We start from the raw sequence: 20,815 nt of genomic DNA on the forward strand, positions 1-20,815 counted from the left end.
CCGACATTCCGACGATGTTATTAACTTTATCCAACATTTTGTAATGATGCCATCGAACGAGTTTGGCAAAACAACAAGCGATATCTTCCCTTGCGCGCTTTCCCTTTTATAAAGAATTATTATCGGACTGCTTTCATTTGTCTTTATCTTTTTGGTCTGTACTCTGTATAGAAAAGGAAAACGAAGTGAGAGAAATAAAAGAAAGAATAACGTCGGACTTGAAAAAAGGAACATTTTGTTCCTTGAAAGTAACGATGAAGGATGTCTTTTTTCTTTTTTTATCTTTTTTTTTTTTTTTTTTTTTTTTTTTTATTTTATTTTATTTTATTTTATTTTATCCCTGAACGATAGCTAGTTCTTCTCGGAAAGAAATAAAGTTGACACCATTGCTGTGTCTTCAAAAACATATACTTACTCTAAGTACGGTTTATATATATATATATATTTTTTTTTTTTTTATTTATTTTCTCTTCATATTATAATGGATGACCCCATTAAAAATATATAAATTATAATATAAATATAGATTGCTATAAATATATATCAATTTATATATTTTATATATATATATATGCACAGTTAATTTGAAACATATAAATTTTATAATTCATTGTGTATCGTTCATAAATATTAATTATTAGTAATATTAATAAAGAGAAAGGAAAAAAAATTAATGACGAGCGAAAGTAAAAGAATAAACAAAAATCTCGCTATCGATATTGATTATCGATAATCGAAACAGAAATTCCGTCATCGATATCGGTTATTTCTAACTAAAACGGAACTCTTGTAAACCATATAGCGATTAACAACGAATAATCAAGAAATAATTCTTCATCATCGATAATGATTGTTCGTAACCATAAACAATTTCCGCTGTCAATAATGGTTATTCGTAACAAAAAATAATTTCCCTCTACGATAATGGTTATCACATTATACGAAGAAGAAAAAAAACAAAAAAAAAAACAAAAAAAAAAAAAAACAAGAAAAAGAAAAAAACTCAATTTTTAATCGTTCGTAATGATTATTCTTAAAATCAAAAATTGATAAATCATAAAATTTCAGTAAAATTTAATCGACGATAGATTTTCATTTAAATAAAAATTAACTTTTTTCTTTCAATGATATTTTTCTTTCGAAAGAAATCTATAAAATAATCGTTATTCTTGTTCCTCGTTTATTATATAATCCTTTGCTATTGATCCAAATTAAAAAAAACAAAAAATTAACAAGAAATCCTTTATCTAAATTCTCTTCGTCAATGTTCATTTTGTGCCATTTTAAAAATCATTTTACGAACTTTTGTTTCAAACGTAGTCGAGATAGATTATATCGTGTGGGGCTATTATTTATCGTTGCAGTTACTGCTCTTTATCAAATAACTTCTATAATGGGCAGCAATTTGAAATCAACAGTGCCTTTGGGAAAAGGTTATGTTTTTGTTCGTGAAGGAAAAAAAAGAAAAAAAAAAAAAAAAAAAAGAAAGAAAGGAAAAAAAAATTGAAGGAATTTAGAATCGTTTAATTTTGAAAAATGAAACGTTTTCGGTGACAAATGAAAGAAAAAAATAGAGGAATTAATTATCGCGCGGGTAAATGATCGTTTACGATTGTTAAAATTCTATTAAATATTTCTTTTACTTTTCTCTTCGATGACTATCGATATTAATAATATTTATCTATTATCGACAAAACATGAACGGATGTAAACGTGAAATTAATTGATGCGTTAATTGCATATCGTTATTTTCGTACATTACATATCACGTAAGTAAAAATGATAAATGTAATTAATAAAACACAATAAATCGGAATATTTAAAGAGAGAGAGAGAGAGAGAGAGAGAGAGAGAGAGAGAGAAAGAGAGAAATAAATAGCAAAGCAATCGAATCGAAAACTTTACGCCAATTTCTGATATCGGATTTCCGCTTCAATGAACGCAATACGAATGATGTTACTTCAGAATCGAAGCGTGATCGCAAAAGAATTTTAAAAGGGAGAATTTTAAGAGGAAATAGAAAAAGAAGAGAGAGAGAAAGAGAGAAAAAGAGAGACGTAGTTTAAAGTAGATGAGATATGACGCCTTCGATGAAAAATAAATTTATAATTTCCATCATCTTTATTTTACCGATCGAAATTCTCGTTTTACTCCTTTACGTACAATGACGTTAAACGGAAGATGTAAAATCGACAGTCTCAATTTCCGACGTTTATTTACCTACTTCCTAAGTTTATCTATTACCTTGTCGGAAAGTGTATATACTAAACTCACGTGTATACTCATTATCTGTCAGGTTAACTGGATATAAAGGATATATAAGAGACAACGTCGCTCGAGGATTATCTAATTAGATTGACGTTGTTTCAAAAAAGAAAAGAGGAAAAAAAAAAAAGAAAAAAAAAAAGAAAAACGTGTCACGTTGATCAGAAAGTAGAATTATACGATTCTATTCGTTTGCATGTTGTGAAGAAGGAAAATAAGATCAATTATTTGATCGACTTTATTATATGACGTTCATAAGGCCGACATTTAATCGTATGTTATATTTGATATGAAGATATGGAATTTTGTTATTTCGCGAAATAATATTTTATTCAATACGAAATATCCTATTTTTTTTCTCTCTCTTTCTCTCTTTCTTTCTTTCTTTCGAGAGAAGAGAGAGAGAGTGGATATGTATATCTGTGCATATATGTATATATATATATATATATATATATATATACGCACACACAATATATCAATATTTCCAACATGTACAGCGTCGATGTACATCAATGAAGTATATCGTTTGGATCAGTTATTACACCCTAGGAACAACTATCTCGTAAAAGATATATGCAACCCAATATATATATATATATATATATATGTGTGTGTGTTTATAAAATGTGTGTATATATATATATACATACATGTATATATGTATATATGTATATATATATGTAGATAAAAATATAGATTTATAAGCGAAAAAGGATACAAGGATGTTAAAATATTCACATATGGTCAAAGCATCGAAAATCAATTCGCGATATATACGTTTGTATTTGCGTGTATATATGTATGTGTGTGTATATATATATATATATAGATATATGTGCATTTCTATACAGTTTTTTATATTTCACGATAGACGAGGAAAGTTACCGTGTTTTCATGTCCAATTTGCTCTCTCTCTCTCTTTCTTTCTCTCTCTCTCTCTCTCTCTCTCCCTCCCTCTCTCTCTGTCTCTCTTTCTCACTGTTGTCCCTATCATGATATTTTCGATCTAGTCCTCATATCTAAGGAAACGCGGAAATAAACTGTCACCAAATGAATTTCGTCTTTTAATCATACTTGAACGTGTCTATCTTTCGCTTATAGAACATTGTTCATATTCTATCGGCAGAGATTTAACGGGATAAGGAAGAATGGATTATGAAAGGTGAAAGTTCTTCTCCGAAGAATCGACTCGTTTGTCACGGTATATACTTCTCCATTTTATTTTTATCGATACACAGTAACGATTGTTATAAAGGCCAATAGTAAGTCGAACGTAATAATATTTTTCTATTTATTTTTATCATTTGTTCTGGATTTAATTGATATTTGTTTCGATATTAATTGATTACTTATAGAATATCTCGCATTCATTTACATTGAAAAGATTTGAATGTTATAAAAAATATTATTTACAGAATATTATATTTATATATCTATACATATATAAATGCATTTTTGATGCGTTTATACATTTCTACGAAAACGTAAACGGATTATACGTATCATCTGGTAGGATTTTCTCTTTAAAGGACACATCGATTTGTCGTTGCTTTTTTTCTCGATTTTCTCAAAAAAAAAAAAAAAAAAGAAAAAAAAAAGAAAAAGAAAAATCAATCAATGAAAAATTAATGAATGAAAGATTATGAAATGAATATTGAAAAAAAAAGGAAAAGGAAATAAAAAAAAAATAACAAAGAACGAAATGCAAGAGATATTTTTATTTTTATTTCCTTTTAATTTTTTTTTGTATACCGTACCGTATGTCAAGAGACGATAAATTTTGTGTCCTATCTCGTCCGTTTTTTTCCAGTAAAGAAGATCTTCAAAAGGTTTACAACTGGTGCCTCGAAAGCGATAGAAATGCAAAATGACATGAGGTAAGAGGCGACAAGATTGCCAAAGTAAACGATGAGCTTTAAAAGAACAGACATATAACATATGTATGTGGATTTAATATGTTTATCTATGAAAGCATTTCATTTTTCTTCTCTCTTTATCTATGCAACAAAGACGTTGAAAAACTTAAACGCAGTCAGCGAAGTATTCACGATATATGAATATAAAATCGTATGATATGAACATAGAGTAGCATTGTTCAATGCTGCGAAAGGAACAAATGATTTTGAAATAATATTATCTTACTTTAGGCTATTTTCTACCTGATACAAGGTATGGTTTAATACATGACATCTTTTACTACTTTTCTTTTCGGCATTTTACGAGCTTTTGGACTCACCATAAATAAGATAAGGCATGACGGCCGTGAAATTTATTTCGGAAATAAATTATGTATTTGTTTAATAATAATTCAGAAAAACGAATTCGAATTTAAAATTCATAGCTATAAAGAATTCTCCTTATAATATAATATTATATCTTGATAATGTTGGAAAAGAAAAAAAAAATAATAATCGTGAGAGAAATAGGACCTTACCACAATACCGTTATGAAGGTGCAACGGGCCATCCATTTGCGCAACGGTGATCATCATGATGACAGGATGCACCAAATAAGCACAATAAGTTAACCGTGATAGCGGATACATCAGCCTCAAAGACAGAAGGCTGTCTACCATTTTAGCTGAACCGGTACAACACTGGATCACGATGAAGGCCACTGCTATTGCCCAGGCAGTATGACCTAAGGCCGCGTAAATTGAACTCACTACTACCGTTAAATTAGCTGGATATAAACCGTAGACCACTGAGAACATTATCAATCCTGACAGCAACCAGCCTATCAACTTTGAGCACTGAAAGTGAAAGGACGATACTTCAATCCTTTTGTTTTTTTCTTTTTTTTTACCTTTTCTTTTTCATTTTCATACTTTTTTATCTTTTATTATTACAATTAATCATTTCCTACTCGACTAGTCGTGGGAAAAAAAAAAAAAGAAAAAGATAAAAAAAACGTCGCGCGATATTATCGTTCTACTTTATATTTAGATGGAACAAAGTTTTGGAATATGAAGATTAAACTTGGTGTTGGCGAAATAGAAAATAATCGTCGTTGGAGGAAGATCGATTCGTTGAATCGAGGCCATGTTTGGTAGCGCGATGTGCCTCTTAAGAGAGGCATACGCCATTCATACGAAATATAATACGTCTCCCGATAATATTGTGTCTAGCGGTGTCCTATTTTCTGCTTTTTATAATATCATCTATAGAATTTTCATAGAATTGAGGATCTTGTAATGTAACCTTGGTAATAGCGTTGAAGATTTTACGTATTACGTGTTCATGTAATTAGATACTTACCAAAGATAGTTCTATCTTGCAGTTGGTTTTGAATAAAAAATATCCTGTAATGGTACCAACGAAATAAGGACCGGCTCTTAACCAAGGCTTATCGTAGAGTTCGTCAAAAAGGGCAAATGGTTCTTGTATTCTAGATTTGACAAAAATAAACAATACGTTTAATTAATGAAAAAAAGAAAATAGTTAAGAAAAAGAGAGAGAGAGAGAGAGAGAAAATAAATATGATTGAACGATAATTTATACCTTGCGATGTAGTCATTGGCATATGCTACGGAGAAAGTTGTGAAGCAAGAAGATATGATAAGGACTATCACCAGGCTGATTACAATTTTCTTATATTTGACGGAGAAAAGAAGAAGAAGTATACCGAGAACGTAGAACTGCGTATCGTTCGACATATACCAACTCCACAGCATACACTGAAATTTCATCGTAGGAATTTAAACGTAGGAATAACTCGACGGTTAAAGTTTCATAATTCAATAGAATCAGCACAAGAAGTTTAAAGTAGTAAAAAGATGAATTTTCAAGTTGGAGATGTCTTTCGAACTGTCGGGGAAAATCTAATTAACTACTTCGTTTCTTCGATCATTCGTAAAGGTGATTTTTATCGAGATCCTCGTTGTCACGCTCGATCGTGTCTCATCGGCTCGAAACTTTCCCATCACCGATAGAATTAATTATTGGAAAACGATCGAAGCACCTTTCTGCGTTCCACCGATTGGTGGATGTATTCGCTTGGATTTGTCGAGGGTGCATAGGAAGTGATTTCGGTGACATACATTTGGCGCGACCAGGTGTGCTGACGATCGTAATAAATACCTATCCGCAATTTCATTTTCTCTAACACAAGTACTGATCTAATATTAAGTCTGGACATTAATCGTTAAACCTCATTAAGGATTACACCAATCGAGACGATTAGCAAATACGAACGATCGGCGAAGCGATGATTCTAGATCAACGATTGATTTGCAAGGTAATCGAGTTTCTTCTATATAATAATCTCGTGATTATAATGAAACGTTTTTTTGTAGATTCCGATCGACTTGCCTTTCTAAAATGATTAATATGATTCATGTAATAAGATTAATACATTGATGTAACATATTGCAAAATACATATATAAAAATGTAAAAGCCATTTTTTCCCCCCTATATTTATACTGGTAGAAAATGAAAAAAAAGAAAACAAAAAAAAGATTACGAAAGGATTTCTACGTAACTGATTCGTACTGCTAACTTTTTCACCTACATCGATTATAATGTAAAATAATTATGAACGACTTACCATCTCTTTGCGAGGATATAATGAGTTCAAGTAGAGAGCGTTCCTCCACCAAAATTTGTCACAGTTCAAATGATTAGCTATCTCCGGCGTAAAGACGGTTCTCGCTTGGACCTGTTTTATAGAGATTTCGTTAATCCCAAGGACGAAGAGATAAGCCGGTGTCAATCTTCACGAATGAAAAGGAAAAAAGAAGAAAAAAAAAAAAATTAGATGGAGAGTAATCGTAACATGAAAATAATTTTCATTTATTTCTTTCCATTACTCTAATATAACTCACCTTACGAATCTATAGAGAATCATAACGATGAACTTGCTCGTGCTAGTTTTCAGAAAATCGTTTTTATCAATTTTCAAGCTTCCTAAAGATCGATAGAACAAGATCGTGACCAGAAGACCACTGAAAAATAAAACAATATATAATTTTATTTTTCTGTTCCATTCTGACCTGAATTTCATATACTTGAATCAATTACCTGATGAAAAAGAACGTATCGACCGAGAAAGTAGCATTGCTGATTGTCTGGAACATAAAATTCCTCTCGGTGACAGTACGTAGCGTTTTATTCTCTAAAAATAATACCCATTCGTTGATTTTAGGAGAAACATATGAAACGAATTCTAGAAAAAATGATTACCTGCTATAGCAAAAACTTGGAGATACGTGTGGACCATTACGACCCATCCTAATGAAAAGACTCGAAGACCGTGAAGGCAGGTCAAACTGTCTCTAGCAGCTGGCTCGGTGCTGATAATTTTTCCACCATTTACGGTAGGACTGAAAGCGAGTAGACATTTCGCCCAAAATCCTGAAACACGTATTTAAAATTGACGAACTTTCTTTTCATTCATTTATTTTCTTTTCTTCTTATACGTTGTACGTATACAATTAAAAAAAAAAAAAAAAAAAAAAAAAAAAAAAAATGTTAAAAAAAATTACAAATTTACCTCTCTCGTTATCATTCTTTATCTGAATGCTTATATCCTTTTGTATATCGTTCGATCCTTTGTCGATCAATTCCTCTCCATTTTCTTGTACGATCGAGATACAACTGTTCTGAGTTAAATTTTTATCCGTAAAATTAATCACTTTCTCGTTATTGTTGGTCACGTTCGAAGACTCGATATCCGTGCTTTCTATCACGATACTTTGCTCATAGATCGTGGCACATATCATTAAAAAAAGGATACTTCCGCCGATGGTGCTGGAATTACGAAAAAAAAAAGGGAGAGAGAGAGAGAGATTGTTTAAAATACAAAAGTAAAAAAGAATGAAAGGAAAATGAAAGAAAAATATTCGATTAATATTTATACCTAAGTTGAATTAAGTACGACTGTAAAGTTAGATCGAAGTTCCTTTTAAATGAAATATATTCTATAAAGACGGAGAATTTCATTTTCGTAACTCCTTATTATTCCAAACGGTATTCGGAAAGGGAAAGTCTACGTCGAATTTTTTTTCTTCTTTTCACTGTGAGAGACATATCTAAGACGCGCGACCTCCAAGCCAAAGAGTTGCGTCAAAAGATTTTCTCATTTAAACGCTTGACTTTTCTGGATTAGAATCCAATTAAGTCGAACGAATGGAAAATCCATTGAGTAAATCAAAGAAAAAGAAAAATAAAAAAGGAAAAGAAGGAACAAAAAAACTTTGCTGTTTTCGTGAACCAACGATATTCATTCGACGTAACTTCTACTTACTTGTTTCGTTAGAACGAAGAGCACGAATAAAAACTATTAAGAAAATTACGAAGTAATCTTATCGAAACGATCTTATATCTATAAAAGTAGATATTGATTTTCATTGAATAGAGGTATCTGTTTGCATGAATATTGAAAAAAGGAAATTGTCCTAAGTGCAATGCTTTTTATCGTACGTAAAAGAAAAAGAAAAATTAGTAAACTTTACATAGATAAATTGTTCGATTGAATTCGAATTATTCATTGAACTGAACGAACAGTGACATGGATTTCCTTTTACCATAGAAATAACACTCTCACTTGGTAGGTGAACGTTTTTACTTCAGGCCGACCTTCGCAAATTACCTACTTACTAGAAATAATTTTTATCACCGTCTAGGAAATGCGAAAGTATAAAAATGAGTTTTGGTTTTCAAAAAAAAAAAAAAAAAATAAAACGATCTATCAATAAATATATGTGAATTAAAAGTAAGATAGTAAATATATATAAAAGAAAATACGTGTCTATTTAATGAAATTATTTTCTTTTATTGGCTCATAACAGATAAAATTATGGTATCATAAAAAAAAAAAAAAAAAAAAAAAAAAAAAAAAAACAAAGAAGAAAGGCTAGAGACATTCATTAGTATTCTCTGAAGGCGTGCATCTCTTCCTTCTATTTGATTCTCTTTAGATTCCGTCTTTCTCTTTCTCTTTCTCTTGGGAGAGCGTCGAAAGATGCAGCATGATGCAATTTACGTTAAACCATAAATTTGTCGTGTCCCATACGTCTTTACAGAGAAATAGAGAGAAACTAAGAGAGGAAGTACTACCTAAGGGAAATAAAATCCCAGCGTCTCTATTTGGGAAATTACTCTATATTGTACGCTTCAAGTTACTTTCGTCAGTAGACAGAGAATGAAACTATCGAAATCATTTAGATTAAATCTTTTCCACTTGTTGAAAATTATTATATTTCTTCACATATACTCGAAGTATAAGCGATAATAAAATCTGTTAAAATATCTTGGGAGATGAGGAAAAAAATAAAAAAAAAAAAAAAAAAAAAAAAAAAAAAAAAAAAAGAGAGAAAACAATTCAAATAAAAATCTTTTCTAATCAATTGTTTTATCTCTTATCTATCCATATGGATTATATATTAGAAAGTTTGTATCTCGGTATTCTTGTATTTCTGAATTCGTTTGTAAAAAAAAAATATCTACCTAAAACCCATGAATTTGAGATAGAAAGTATTTATAATTGTTACAAGACTTCAACAAAATTATTCTATCGTAATTATGGAGTGACACGCAACAATGCAGCAGTCAAGGTTATAAGAACATTCGTCCGGCCCATTTTCTCTTACGATCGAAGATTATCACGATATATGTAGATATTTATATTTCAATTATTTCGGTTGTTGCTCGTTTTAAGACCGATCTATGATAATCGATATCGTATTATCATTACTTATGCATTATAGTGCCATAATTATCTCGATAGTCGGAAACAAATACGTATCATCATGTTCTCGTTTAAGAGGTCGTTTAAAGGTAAATAGAACAGGTTCGGGTGCAAATTGAATTCTTCTTAAATTAAATAAGAAAAAAAGAAATAATTTCAAATAAAAAGTTTTTCCTTTAGATCGATATCCATGACCTGTTTGTCCTCGTTAGATTCGACTCGACCTCATCGAAACCCGCATTCGTTCAATGGAATGCAAACGATAAACGTGGCACTTTCACAAGTCGGACGTTTAAGGCTTTCTATAATCTTACATAATAGTTAACTGTTGCTGTTACTGCTGCTACTGCTGCTGTTGCTGTTGCTGCAAGCGAGAAAACGCGAGAGACTAGCCTATAATCGGGCATGCTATATAAAAGGATCTTGAATCAAGCTCATCAAGCTGTATATATTTCCTCGAATTACATTCGCCCGCAAAACGAACTTGATCCTAATACGTTTGAATCTTCTATTCATTTCATATTACGAAAAGCCACCACGTAGGTCGAGGTCGTGAATAATTCTAAAATTATTGATCGATCAATTAATTGTAAAATTTTTCTTCGTATGTTTTTTCTTCCAATTTTTTTTTTCTTTTTTATCATTACTATATACCCATATGATTTATATTATATGGATGCTTTAGTAATCACGATCAATTAAGATATTGATCTAATAAGAATAACGATAAATAAATTTGTATATTCGTATTATTTAAATTATATTCTCTATTATAAACAGGAATGGAATTTATAAACATATATATATATATATATATATAATAATAATAATAAAATAAAGTCTGCAAAATCGTACAGAAATGAGTGTTGATATGAAATCTTTATACGATAAAATTAAAACGATGGAATATATATTAAAATTATGCATTTTATATTATTCGAATAGACTTAGTTATTATACATCGTTTATTTAATGAAAAATAGTCGAATATTTTTATATATGGATGACAAAGAAAAAAGGAGAGAGAGAGAGAGAGAGAGAGAATATAGAGAAAAGTGTTTGATTAAAATTTAAAGAGTCACAGCAGGCTCGACGATCGATAACATGGCTATACATAAAAGCAAAATGAATTTGTCGAGCGAGGAGAGGGTTTAAAAAGGGTAAAAGAATAGTCGCAATAAAGAGGATTATTTATTGCTGAAAATCCATCATTTTTCGAAATCCTGAAAGAGTACAACTCTAAAAACGTCTCTCCTGCCAACATGATATTTCGCGTTAATAATTATTTCAGAAGAAAAAGAAAAAACGAGCAAACAAAGAAACGTAAAGTTCATCGAGAAATTCATGATAGTTTTGTTTAATCTTAAAGTTTGTTAAAAAACAAATTGAAGACAAATTATTCGAATAATTTCAAACTCTTAGATCTCTTGTTTCAGAGAAACGCGAAGAAGAACTTTTGCAAATACAATATCAGTGGGAATTCAACTAAAAGAGAATGTTTAGTGATAGAAACTTGGCTTAAAAGTTAAAGTAATAATGTTACCTGAATTATAATTTGAACTGTTTGGTTTGTGTGGGTTATTATATCGTCGTTCACTATTACTATTCTATTCGAAACGTAGAAACGATTCAATGGTAAAATCTTTTTTCCATTCTCGATATGTTTATTTGCTTGACCTATTCATGCCTATTCTTGCTTCACCTATTCATACCCATTCATGCTTGATCTATTCATGATTCATCTATTCATGCTTTACCAATTCTTGTTTGGCCTATTCATGCTTCATCTATTCTTGTTTGGCCTATTCATGCTCCATCTATTCATACTTTATCTATTCATGCTTGGCCTATTCGTGCTTCATCTATTCTTCTTTGACCTATTCATGCTCCATCTATTCATACTTTATCTATTCATGCTTTGCCTATTCATGCTTCATTTATTCATACTTCGCTTATTCGTGCTTGACCTATACATACTTCACTTATTCGTGCTTGACCTATTCATACCTGCTCATGCTTGATCTGTTCATGGTTGACCTATTCATACCTATTTATACTTGACCTGTTCATACTTCGTTTATTCTTCCTTGAGCTATTCTTGATGTATTCAGCTTGACCTATTCATCTTACACCTATTCTCGTTATGTCCATTCATGTTTTTTCTATTCTTGTTATAACTATTCACATTATACCTGTTCTTATTCCTATTATTCTTATATTTATTAAATTTATTTGAAAAATTTCAATAAATTCGCAATCGTAGAAATTGTTTTATCAAAACTAGTTTTAAAATCTATCTCATCAGGTTTTGACGTTAGAGATAACGTAAACGAGATGTTTATTACCTTTCATATAAAGAAAGAAAGTATTGGAAAGGTTTACGCTTATAAACATACGATTCTAAGGCTCGATCGGTGACAGTGAACTGTAAAGTAAAAGCTTGGTTACCGATAACAATCGTGATTCGCATAACTTTACGTCACGTCGTCGTTTGTAGTGACCTTTCAAAAGGAAATGCCGATATAGAATGACTCGATTGCACAAATAAAAGAAAGATGTATTATCATTTCGCAATTTTGTAAAGAAAAATTTCGTAACGTGTAAAAATATAAAAGGATATTTATCAGACGCGTAATATTTTCTCTCCATATAAATATCGTGTATTGCCATAGGACAGAAGTATAAAATTTCGAAGAAGAAAAAGTGTCCGTTTGAAATGAGTGAATTTACGATGTTCATGTCTTTCATTCCGTGTTCAGTTGCGTTAGAACAAATTATTGAAAGTATATCAACCATCGCACAAATTTCGTTCGCTTAACATTAATCATTTATATCGGCAGAATTATCGAAATTTTTTTTTATTTTTCGCTTCATACAAAATACTCCGATACGTATCGCTTTACTTTATTCTTTAAGCTTTATTTTATTCTTTTCTTTCTTTATCCTTTCTTTTTCTCTTAAAAGAAAATACAAGCTTTTCCTTGGCACGCAGATAAGATTGCTATTTTTGTTTCGTAACATTAGAAAGGTAGATATACGGATACACTTTAGAATGCAGTTTGAAAGTTATTTTGAACGTAAACACTTTTATAGATTGCACCGGATAATAATATTTCGGAAGCTTTCGCTCGACGTTTTAAGTATCATGCAATTGTTAAACTCGTTGGACGAGTTGCTAATTTCTCTCTTTTTCTATTTCTTTATCTCTTTAAATGAATTTGTTAATAGATATAATGTGCAAAGGAGAAACTCATAGAAAATGTAATTATCTCCTTTGCCAAGTCACAACGTACCCTCGATTAAACTTAGAAATGAGCTAAGTGAAAAGACTATTGCATTTTCTTCTAAAGTAAACGCGAGAGATCATTATATTTTTTGGCAAACAAAACGTGATTTTAATAATATATATATATATATATATATATATATATATATATATATACATTTGGCCAACAAAATGCGAGCGCACTAATTATAAAAATCGGTCAAGTTCGACGATCCTTAAACTTACGCAAGTATGATTAAAATAGTATTTTGACGAACGTAAAAAAATAAAAAAGGTAGGCTCCCAATTATTTTGCGACCACCCGTTGATGAAATGAACGTCAATCGATGTCCCACATAATTACACGACTCGCGAATCTTGCATTCTACTTGTCGAAAAGTCGAATCGATTGGAAATGTGTCAGCTGCGAATAGGATCGTCAGTTTTATTAGGACGTTCATTGGATATTACAGAAATAATTAGTAAGGAAAGTTTAGCGATATTAACGAGCTCGTGCTACTGATGCACATTACGATCGGTAATAATTTAACGGGAATAGGCCAATCAATTAGGAGCCATTTTAATATTATCTGCATATTGATCAATTACGATGAATAAGTATTCGAGGACTAAATCTCGACAAAGCGTTATTCAATAAACGATATCGTATTAATATTCTTTTTTTTTATTTTTTGTTCTTTTTTATTAAATCTTTACTTGAAAATTTTGAATAAAATCGCGTGAAAATATTAAATAATTTGGAATTACTCGAATCGAAAAAAATTATTCTTTATTTGTTCCATTATCTTATAATGAATATATCTAAGATAATGTCAAATTTAATCAAGAATTTAAATCAACTTGACAATATTTTACCTACTCCAAGAAAGATTATCTATATAAGTATAAAACAATAACAATAACAACAACAATTGCAACAACAACAATAACAATAGCAACAACAAACAGTTCGATTTTCGATATCACGAGTATTTATTATTAATGATTACTCACGCGAGGATGTAGAACTTGGGATCTTGCCAAACACTGTAGTCGCTTAACGGCACTGGTTTCACGGTGAAAATGTGAATTTTCGGACCAACCGATCGATATGTAGAATTACCCTCTCGTTCGACTCGATCCGCGCTGGCTCTTAACATTGACATCAAGGACGGCCGATCGCAAGAACTTGGCAGGCAAAGACCCAAAAATACTTGTCGTGTCTGAAAGTAAAACGTGAATCAATGCCCACAAGAATTGTTATAGGCTATTTTATCGTGTGACGACAGAAATAACTCCCTTTCATAGTTTTCTTTTCTTTTTTTTTTTTCTTCTTTCTTATTATTTTCCTTTTCCTTTTCATTTCGTTTTCTAACAGTTTACCGCAAAGAACTTTCTCTCTCTCTCTCTCTCTCTCTCTCTCTCTCTCTCTCTCTCTTTTTCACTCTATCTATCTATATATCTTTCCATCCATTTATCTACTTCTTTCTTTTTTCCGTTAGTAATGTTGCCGTTTACAAAACTTTGAAATATAAGGTGTTGCATAATCCGATTATCGTAAACGTCGAACTTACTACTTTCTCAGAGAGAAGAGACTTTACCTTTAGTCAGCAGCTGCGTTAAAGTTTCAAGCTTCTTTTAGTGTATTCAATAACAGAGTAAAGCTTCTGTTTCTCCAAGTGCCACATCTACCTACTTACTTATAGTTATTTCGTCAGTCGAAATAACTTTTCATGATCGAAAATCATTATGTTAATCGTAAGAAAATTTTCGAGGTTGAATCCTTATGGATTCGTAAAATGTCATAATAATATTTATAATAATGATAATGATGATGATAATGATAATGATAATGATAACGATATTGATTAAATAACTTTTTCATCCTTTTAAATTTATATATATATATATGTATGTATATTAAAAACACCAAAATAATCCCTCTGGATATATTTTCGATGGAAGATTCATTTTTCCCTTCGAATGTGCGCTTTAAATCTGCATGAACGCTCGTAATTTCATTTTCCCTACGGTTACTACCACGGTATATAGTAAAATCCATTATAATAGGTAAATGGTAGGTTGAGCTTAGTGCATTTTACTGACTGCACGAGTGTCTCTTGATATTCTTTCTCTTTTATTATTTCTCTCTCTCTCTCTCTCTCTCACTCTCTCTCTCTCTCTCTCTCTCTTTGTCTTTCTTCCTCTTTCTCTTTCTTTGTCTCCTATTATTACAAGAACACTCACCGATAATTCAAGTTCCTTTGGTAAAGTCAGGTACATCCTTGCAACGTGAAAGCTGACAGAATATGGTGGTGCATTTTTCGAGCCACCCGTTAGATTTTTCTCGTTCGTTACGTTGATCTCTTTGCATAGTGTACTCGAGCCCAACCAAAAGTCATTTCCAAAATGAAATTGCGAGGAATATCGGCCACTTGCGTCGGACACTGTAAAAGAGGAGAGAGGAGAAAAAAAGAAAAACAAGAAAAAATAGACATCGTGTTTGGATCATTGAACATTTAATGAACTATTCTATAAAGAAAACAGGTATTTCGATATTTTTAGAGACAGATAAAGAGACATAAAGATATAGAAAGAAAGAGAGAGAGAGAGAGAGAGAGAGAGAGAAAGAGAAAGAGAGAGAAATAAAGTATGAGGCACGAATCCAATTACATACGAAGATTCAATTACGTTGTCTTAACTCGAAAGGTTCATTACCAGTTATATAAACTTGCCCGAACAATTTAAAGCCGATCGGATAGAAAGTGTAGATTGCATCGAATGAGATGACGCAAATTATATCGCGACTGTTTGTTCTATCTTATTTTCTTGCACACGCACGCACACACACACACACACACACACACACACACACACACACTTGCATGCATGCACAAATAGACTATACTTTCCTTCTATTATCTTATATAGACTATGTAATCTAGATTATCATCATTCCGACATGCTTTATATACTTAAACGTTAATAAGAAGTAATAAGAAAAAAAAAAAAAAAAAAAGAAAAAAGGAAAGAAAATAAAGTAGGAGGTAAAGTAATAAAAACAAAAGAAATAGGAAATCCAAAGTAAACGTAAAATAACGAGAGGTACCAATTTCACAAGTGTAAGAACGTAATCGTAATAGTACGAGCACGATGACTGACGCAGCTATATTTAAGAATCATTAGGAACGTTATGAAATAATTCGTAGCGCGACGAAGTTATCCGAAGGGGAGATTGCTCAATAATGTAACAACCGGCAAGCTTTGAAATAACAACGTTACTGCGAAATATATGACTATATTTATTCTTTTTCTTCTTTTTTTTCTTTCTTTCTTTTTTTTTCTTTTTTTTTTTTTGGGTGGGTTTTATTGTTTCTCCTCCCACGTTGAGAAAGAAAGAGAGAGAAAGAGAGAGAGAGAGAGAGAAAGAGAGATCACATATTCGATATTCTTTTTTAATTATGAATCCGGTCAATGACCTAGCAAATATTTATCTCGTATATTATTAAAAGGATCGATCGTATCGCTCAGAACGTGTCTGTCATGGTCTGTAATTGATATGCCGAGAGAATCGCAGTATTGTTCGAGATAATCAATGAACATCGCTTACAGCTCATTCTCTTCCCATTCCTACAGAGACATATTATTCCATGACAAGCGGAATCCATCGGGCAAGCACCTGTGCACTCTCTCAAGTTTCGTCATTTCCTTGCATCGATAGGAACAATATATACCATAAATTCACAATGTTGGAAAGAGTAGGATACATGTATAAATAAAGAAAAGAGAAAAAAAAAAAAAAGAAAAAACGATTTTGCAAGATTTTCCATCATACCTTCGTTACATGCATTCAACTCCTTCATCCTTTCGCTTTCTAAAAATATTTTTTAATCGTGTGTATCTATAAAAAAGAAAAATGATTGACATTTGCCAAATGTCCCGCTACAAAAAATTTTGCATCCTCAACCAATTACAAGTGCTTCCTTTCTTTCTTCCTTTCTTTCTATTTTTTGAACTTCGAACCTGACACAAATTCGTCGTCAAGACGAATCAGAACGAAGTTTTGCTTTCCATTTGAAAGAATTCCTGAGTAAATGTGGGTCGAGGTAAACAACAAAATATATAAAAAAAAAAAAAAAAAGAAAAAGAAAAAAAACAACAAGAAAAAGAAAGAAAGAAGGAAGAAAAGAGAAAGGAAAGAATGGGTACGATGTATCCTTTTGATACAAACCCAACATTCTAATATATGTTAACGACCGACCGTCAACGTTTTCATAAGTTTTCACGATGATCGACCTTTGTTCGAAAGAAAGAAATCGTTGGGCGAGAAAATTCTTGTTTACTTCGTTAAAAAAATTTACATTGCTTCGTAAAGAAATTGAAAATACAATTTCCCTTTTGACACGCTCCATCGATGCGTCGCAAGGTAAAAACTCGTAAAGCGATTTGTTCATTGTGTCATTACTAGTGTTACAAGGCGGTAAATTGTGGAGTTTCATAAAGAATAACAACAAGTTTATGGAATCGTAAATCTGATTGATATTTGTTTACTCGTACTGCTTGAAATGTCTTGAAATCGTATATTGAAAATATTTCAACAAAGTTATTCTAAGAATTAGATAAAACATCGAAGGTAGATAACAGTAAAAGCATACTACTTACTCTTAGCAGCCCAAAGCTTTCCGTCCTTAAGAGACTTGAGAAACCAATCCATATCCTTTCTACATTCATCCTGAAGTTCTCCAGGTACTCTCGTCCACTTAAGTGGATCATACAGATCCGAGAGCCATTGAATGCTATTCGCAGTTCTCTCGAGTTTTTCATTCATAAAATCAACGTCCAAATCACGACGTTCCTCCTCATTTTCTGCTGCGATCTTAACGTGATTTTTCCAATCTAATTCAGGATTATTCTTGCTGAAGCCAATCAATGGCTCATTCGTTCTCGTTAAATTTCTTTCTTCAATATAATCGCTAGAATTATTAATATCATTTTTCATCACCTTGACAACAGTAGTCGTCAATTTTGGGGATTTGCTCAGTCGCAGAATGTTTGATTCGTTTCTGGAAATAGCCAGATCGACGACTCCAAGTATCACCAATGAACAACTCAAATATCGTGCCATATTTATTTCTCTTAATAGTCGACGAACTTAATTCAGTTATATCTTTTTATTTTCTTCCTTGGGAAAAACCAATGAAATCGTTTAAGATGGCGTCATTTTGATGACAAAAATTACAATGTTAATATATCAAAATATTAAACGACGCTGTAAGATTATCGCGATAAATTCTTTCGTTTCTACTCGATCTACTCAACATTCTTGAATGGTCCTATCTTAAGACTTTAAAAATTTACAACACGTTCCCACAAAGTTTCTTCCCCTTTCCTATTTTATTTTTTGTTTCTTTTTTCTTACTTTAAAGAATAACTCCTTCGATAAACAATTCAATAATATCGAGCGCGAATTCTCTCACTTCTTTCGTCGTTTTACGACTTCTATCGAAAGAACGAATTAACGAACGAACGAAAGTCGTAGCGTTCGATTCATCGAGGATTCATGAATGAACCTTCTTTTTCTTCTTTTTCTTCTTCTTCGTCTTATTTTTCTTCTTCTTCTTCTTCTTCTTCTTCTCCTTCTTCTTCTCTTTCTTCTTAATAATAGACTAGATTCCTCTTCTTTTTCTCGATATTAACGAGAAACGTATATTTGTTCTTTCGGATCTCTTTTAAATCAAATAAATTAAACACTTAGCTAACACTTCCGTCGAATGAAATTCTTCGATGAACCTCGTTCCGCAAAGAAAGGAACGTTTGAACATATACGTTAAGGATCACGCACTGAATGATGCGAATCGGCTCATAGCAGCCATAGACTAAGTTCCCCTTTCTCTTTCGGCAATACACTTTAACGTCAGTATATTTCCTCCTTTGGCAGCCAAGGAAATGTCGTGGATCACGGAGATTGTCTGCCCTAAACGTTTTCTCAATGCAATTAAACGGACGCGAGTTTGCGAATGAATTTTAGTAACTTGTGCGAACACGAGTGTCTTTGACGAGCACCGACCTTGCAGTGGATAGTTTAATTGAAATTTCCGCAAGGACGAACTTACTGACAATTTTCGTCCTACAAGATAGATAGAAAGAGAAAAAGAGAGAGAGAAAAAGAGAGAGAGAGAGAGAGAGAGAGAGAGAGAGAGATTTTGGGAGAAAATCTGTCGCGAGTTCTTTATTGTATTTCTATGCTATAACTTATCAGACAATACAATAGGTATTACGATTATATTATAGTTTATCAGACAATACAGTAAATAATACAATAGGTATTCTAATATAATGGAAGTAGACTCCTAAAGCCAGCAGTACGATTGATCTGGACATGGATCTAAACAATAAGTGACAGGATTTTCTCTCAAGAGTGGCAAATCATTGAGACAATATTTTCCCTTTATCGTAGACACGTGAAATGCTCATGGCTTCCTTTATTCTCGATATAAAATACAAGATATACATACATAGATATGATATAAATACAAAAAATATAAAACGTAGTTTGGAAAATAAATGTCAGTTTTCTTTTCAGAATAGATCATGATAAGAAGAAAAGAGAGATATTGCTTTTTGATATTCTTATCGAACATTTGACATCGAAGCCTTCGTGACACATTAAAATAGGACATGAAAAATCATGAAATTATTTTTTTCGAAGGATAAATATTCCTATGGAACTTCCGTAGAATAAAATTAACTCTAAAAAATATTTCAATATTTTCTTCGTTTCCAAACATTATATATTATGGTTTTGTGAAATATAAAACGTTAAGAGTTATATATTTTACTAGCTATAGAACTATTGATCAGAAACTAAGAGAAAGAAATAGAGAAAGAGGAGAATTGTGAAATATGATTTTTCCGATAAAATGAAACGAAGTGGAAGAAATATTTGTTCATAAAATAAAAGAAAAAAATTATGTTTAAATTCAATAAGACGTTTTACTTGTATGTACCCGAGTTAAACGTTTTTAGATATGTTCTTTACACAATATACAGTGGAAATGCAATTGATATCAAAGATTTTCAATTATGCTCATTCTTACCGTGTAATATAATCATGGTGAAGTTATTAGAACGAAGCACGAAGTTTCTTCAAATTTCTTAGTCCATCTTCCAATTTCCATTTCGTTTCGTGGTAACATTTTTTTCCTTTTCACTTGGCTTCTCTCTTGGAAGCTACCTACGTCTCGAAAGATCCGGTTACAACTTATGCAACGAAGCTTTCTACGTGACCAAACGTATGCCTATATAATTTGCAACAGGCCATAACTCGGAAGTGAAAGATCGATCATTATATTTAAGTTCTTATTAATTCACCTCAATTGCCATTAAATATAAGTATTTACATTTGTAACATTTATATCTGGAAATAAAAGAACATAAGAATCTATAAAATGTTTATTTAATTATAATCAACAGTAAAAATGTATTAACGATATATAAAATAAAAAATTATTTATTTATATACACCAAATAATAATATTATAGAATTACTTTAAAATAGGATTATATTAGAATATATCGGAATATTTTAAGTTAA

General features: G+C 31.4%; 1 protein-coding gene and 1 long non-coding RNA gene across 6 annotated transcripts; one reads left to right on the forward strand and one right to left on the reverse strand.

Annotated features, from left to right (window-relative positions):
* Positions 1 to 3,447: 3,447 nt before the first annotated feature.
* Positions 3,448 to 19,196, reverse strand: LOC124949632 (nose resistant to fluoxetine protein 6). 5 transcript variants are annotated; one of them, XM_047495071.1, is made up of 13 exons: positions 18,641 to 19,156; positions 17,884 to 18,194; positions 15,469 to 15,668; positions 14,236 to 14,444; positions 7,761 to 8,017; positions 7,451 to 7,621; positions 7,289 to 7,382; positions 7,093 to 7,212; positions 6,816 to 6,981; positions 5,769 to 5,944; positions 5,526 to 5,655; positions 4,703 to 5,020; positions 4,026 to 4,181 (listed from the first exon to the last, which is right to left on the reverse strand). In XM_047495071.1, exons 2-13 carry the CDS (start codon positions 18,047 to 18,049, stop codon positions 4,056 to 4,058), a joined length of 2,133 nt encoding a protein of 710 aa, XP_047351027.1. In that variant the 5' UTR covers positions 18,050 to 18,194; positions 18,641 to 19,156; the 3' UTR covers positions 4,026 to 4,055. The 5 variants fall into 5 exon arrangements, with proteins under 5 accessions (XP_047351026.1, XP_047351027.1, XP_047351025.1 ...); XM_047495070.1 differs by lacking the exon at positions 4,026 to 4,181 and adding an exon at positions 3,448 to 3,836 and having other exon boundaries at positions 17,884 to 19,186; XM_047495069.1 differs by having other exon boundaries at positions 17,884 to 19,173.
* Positions 3,893 to 10,606, forward strand: LOC124949636. Its single transcript, XR_007101113.1, has 3 exons — positions 3,893 to 5,472; positions 5,548 to 6,504; positions 6,563 to 10,606. It is a non-coding gene; the product is annotated as an uncharacterized LOC124949636 (long non-coding RNA).
* Positions 19,197 to 20,815: the final 1,619 nt, after the last annotated feature.

The sequence above is a fragment of the Vespa velutina genome, chromosome 6, assembly GCF_912470025.1.
Source record: "Vespa velutina chromosome 6, iVesVel2.1, whole genome shotgun sequence".
Classification (NCBI taxonomy): Eukaryota; Metazoa; Arthropoda; class Insecta; order Hymenoptera; family Vespidae; genus Vespa; species Vespa velutina.

Excerpts from the sequence above, each read along its gene's own strand:
- LOC124949632 (XM_047495069.1), bottom strand. The coding sequence starts at position 18,346 with ATGGCACGATATTTGAGTTGTTCATTGGTGATACTTGGAGTCGTCGAT. Across the intron at positions 8,018-14,235 it reads CCCAAGTTCTACATCCTCGC|CACCATCGGCGGAAGTATCC; the intron begins GTGAGTAATCAT and ends TCGTAATTCCAG. Across the intron at positions 5,021-5,525 it reads GCAAGATAGAACTATCTTTG|TGCTCAAAGTTGATAGGCTG; the intron begins GTAAGTATCTAA and ends TTTCACTTTCAG.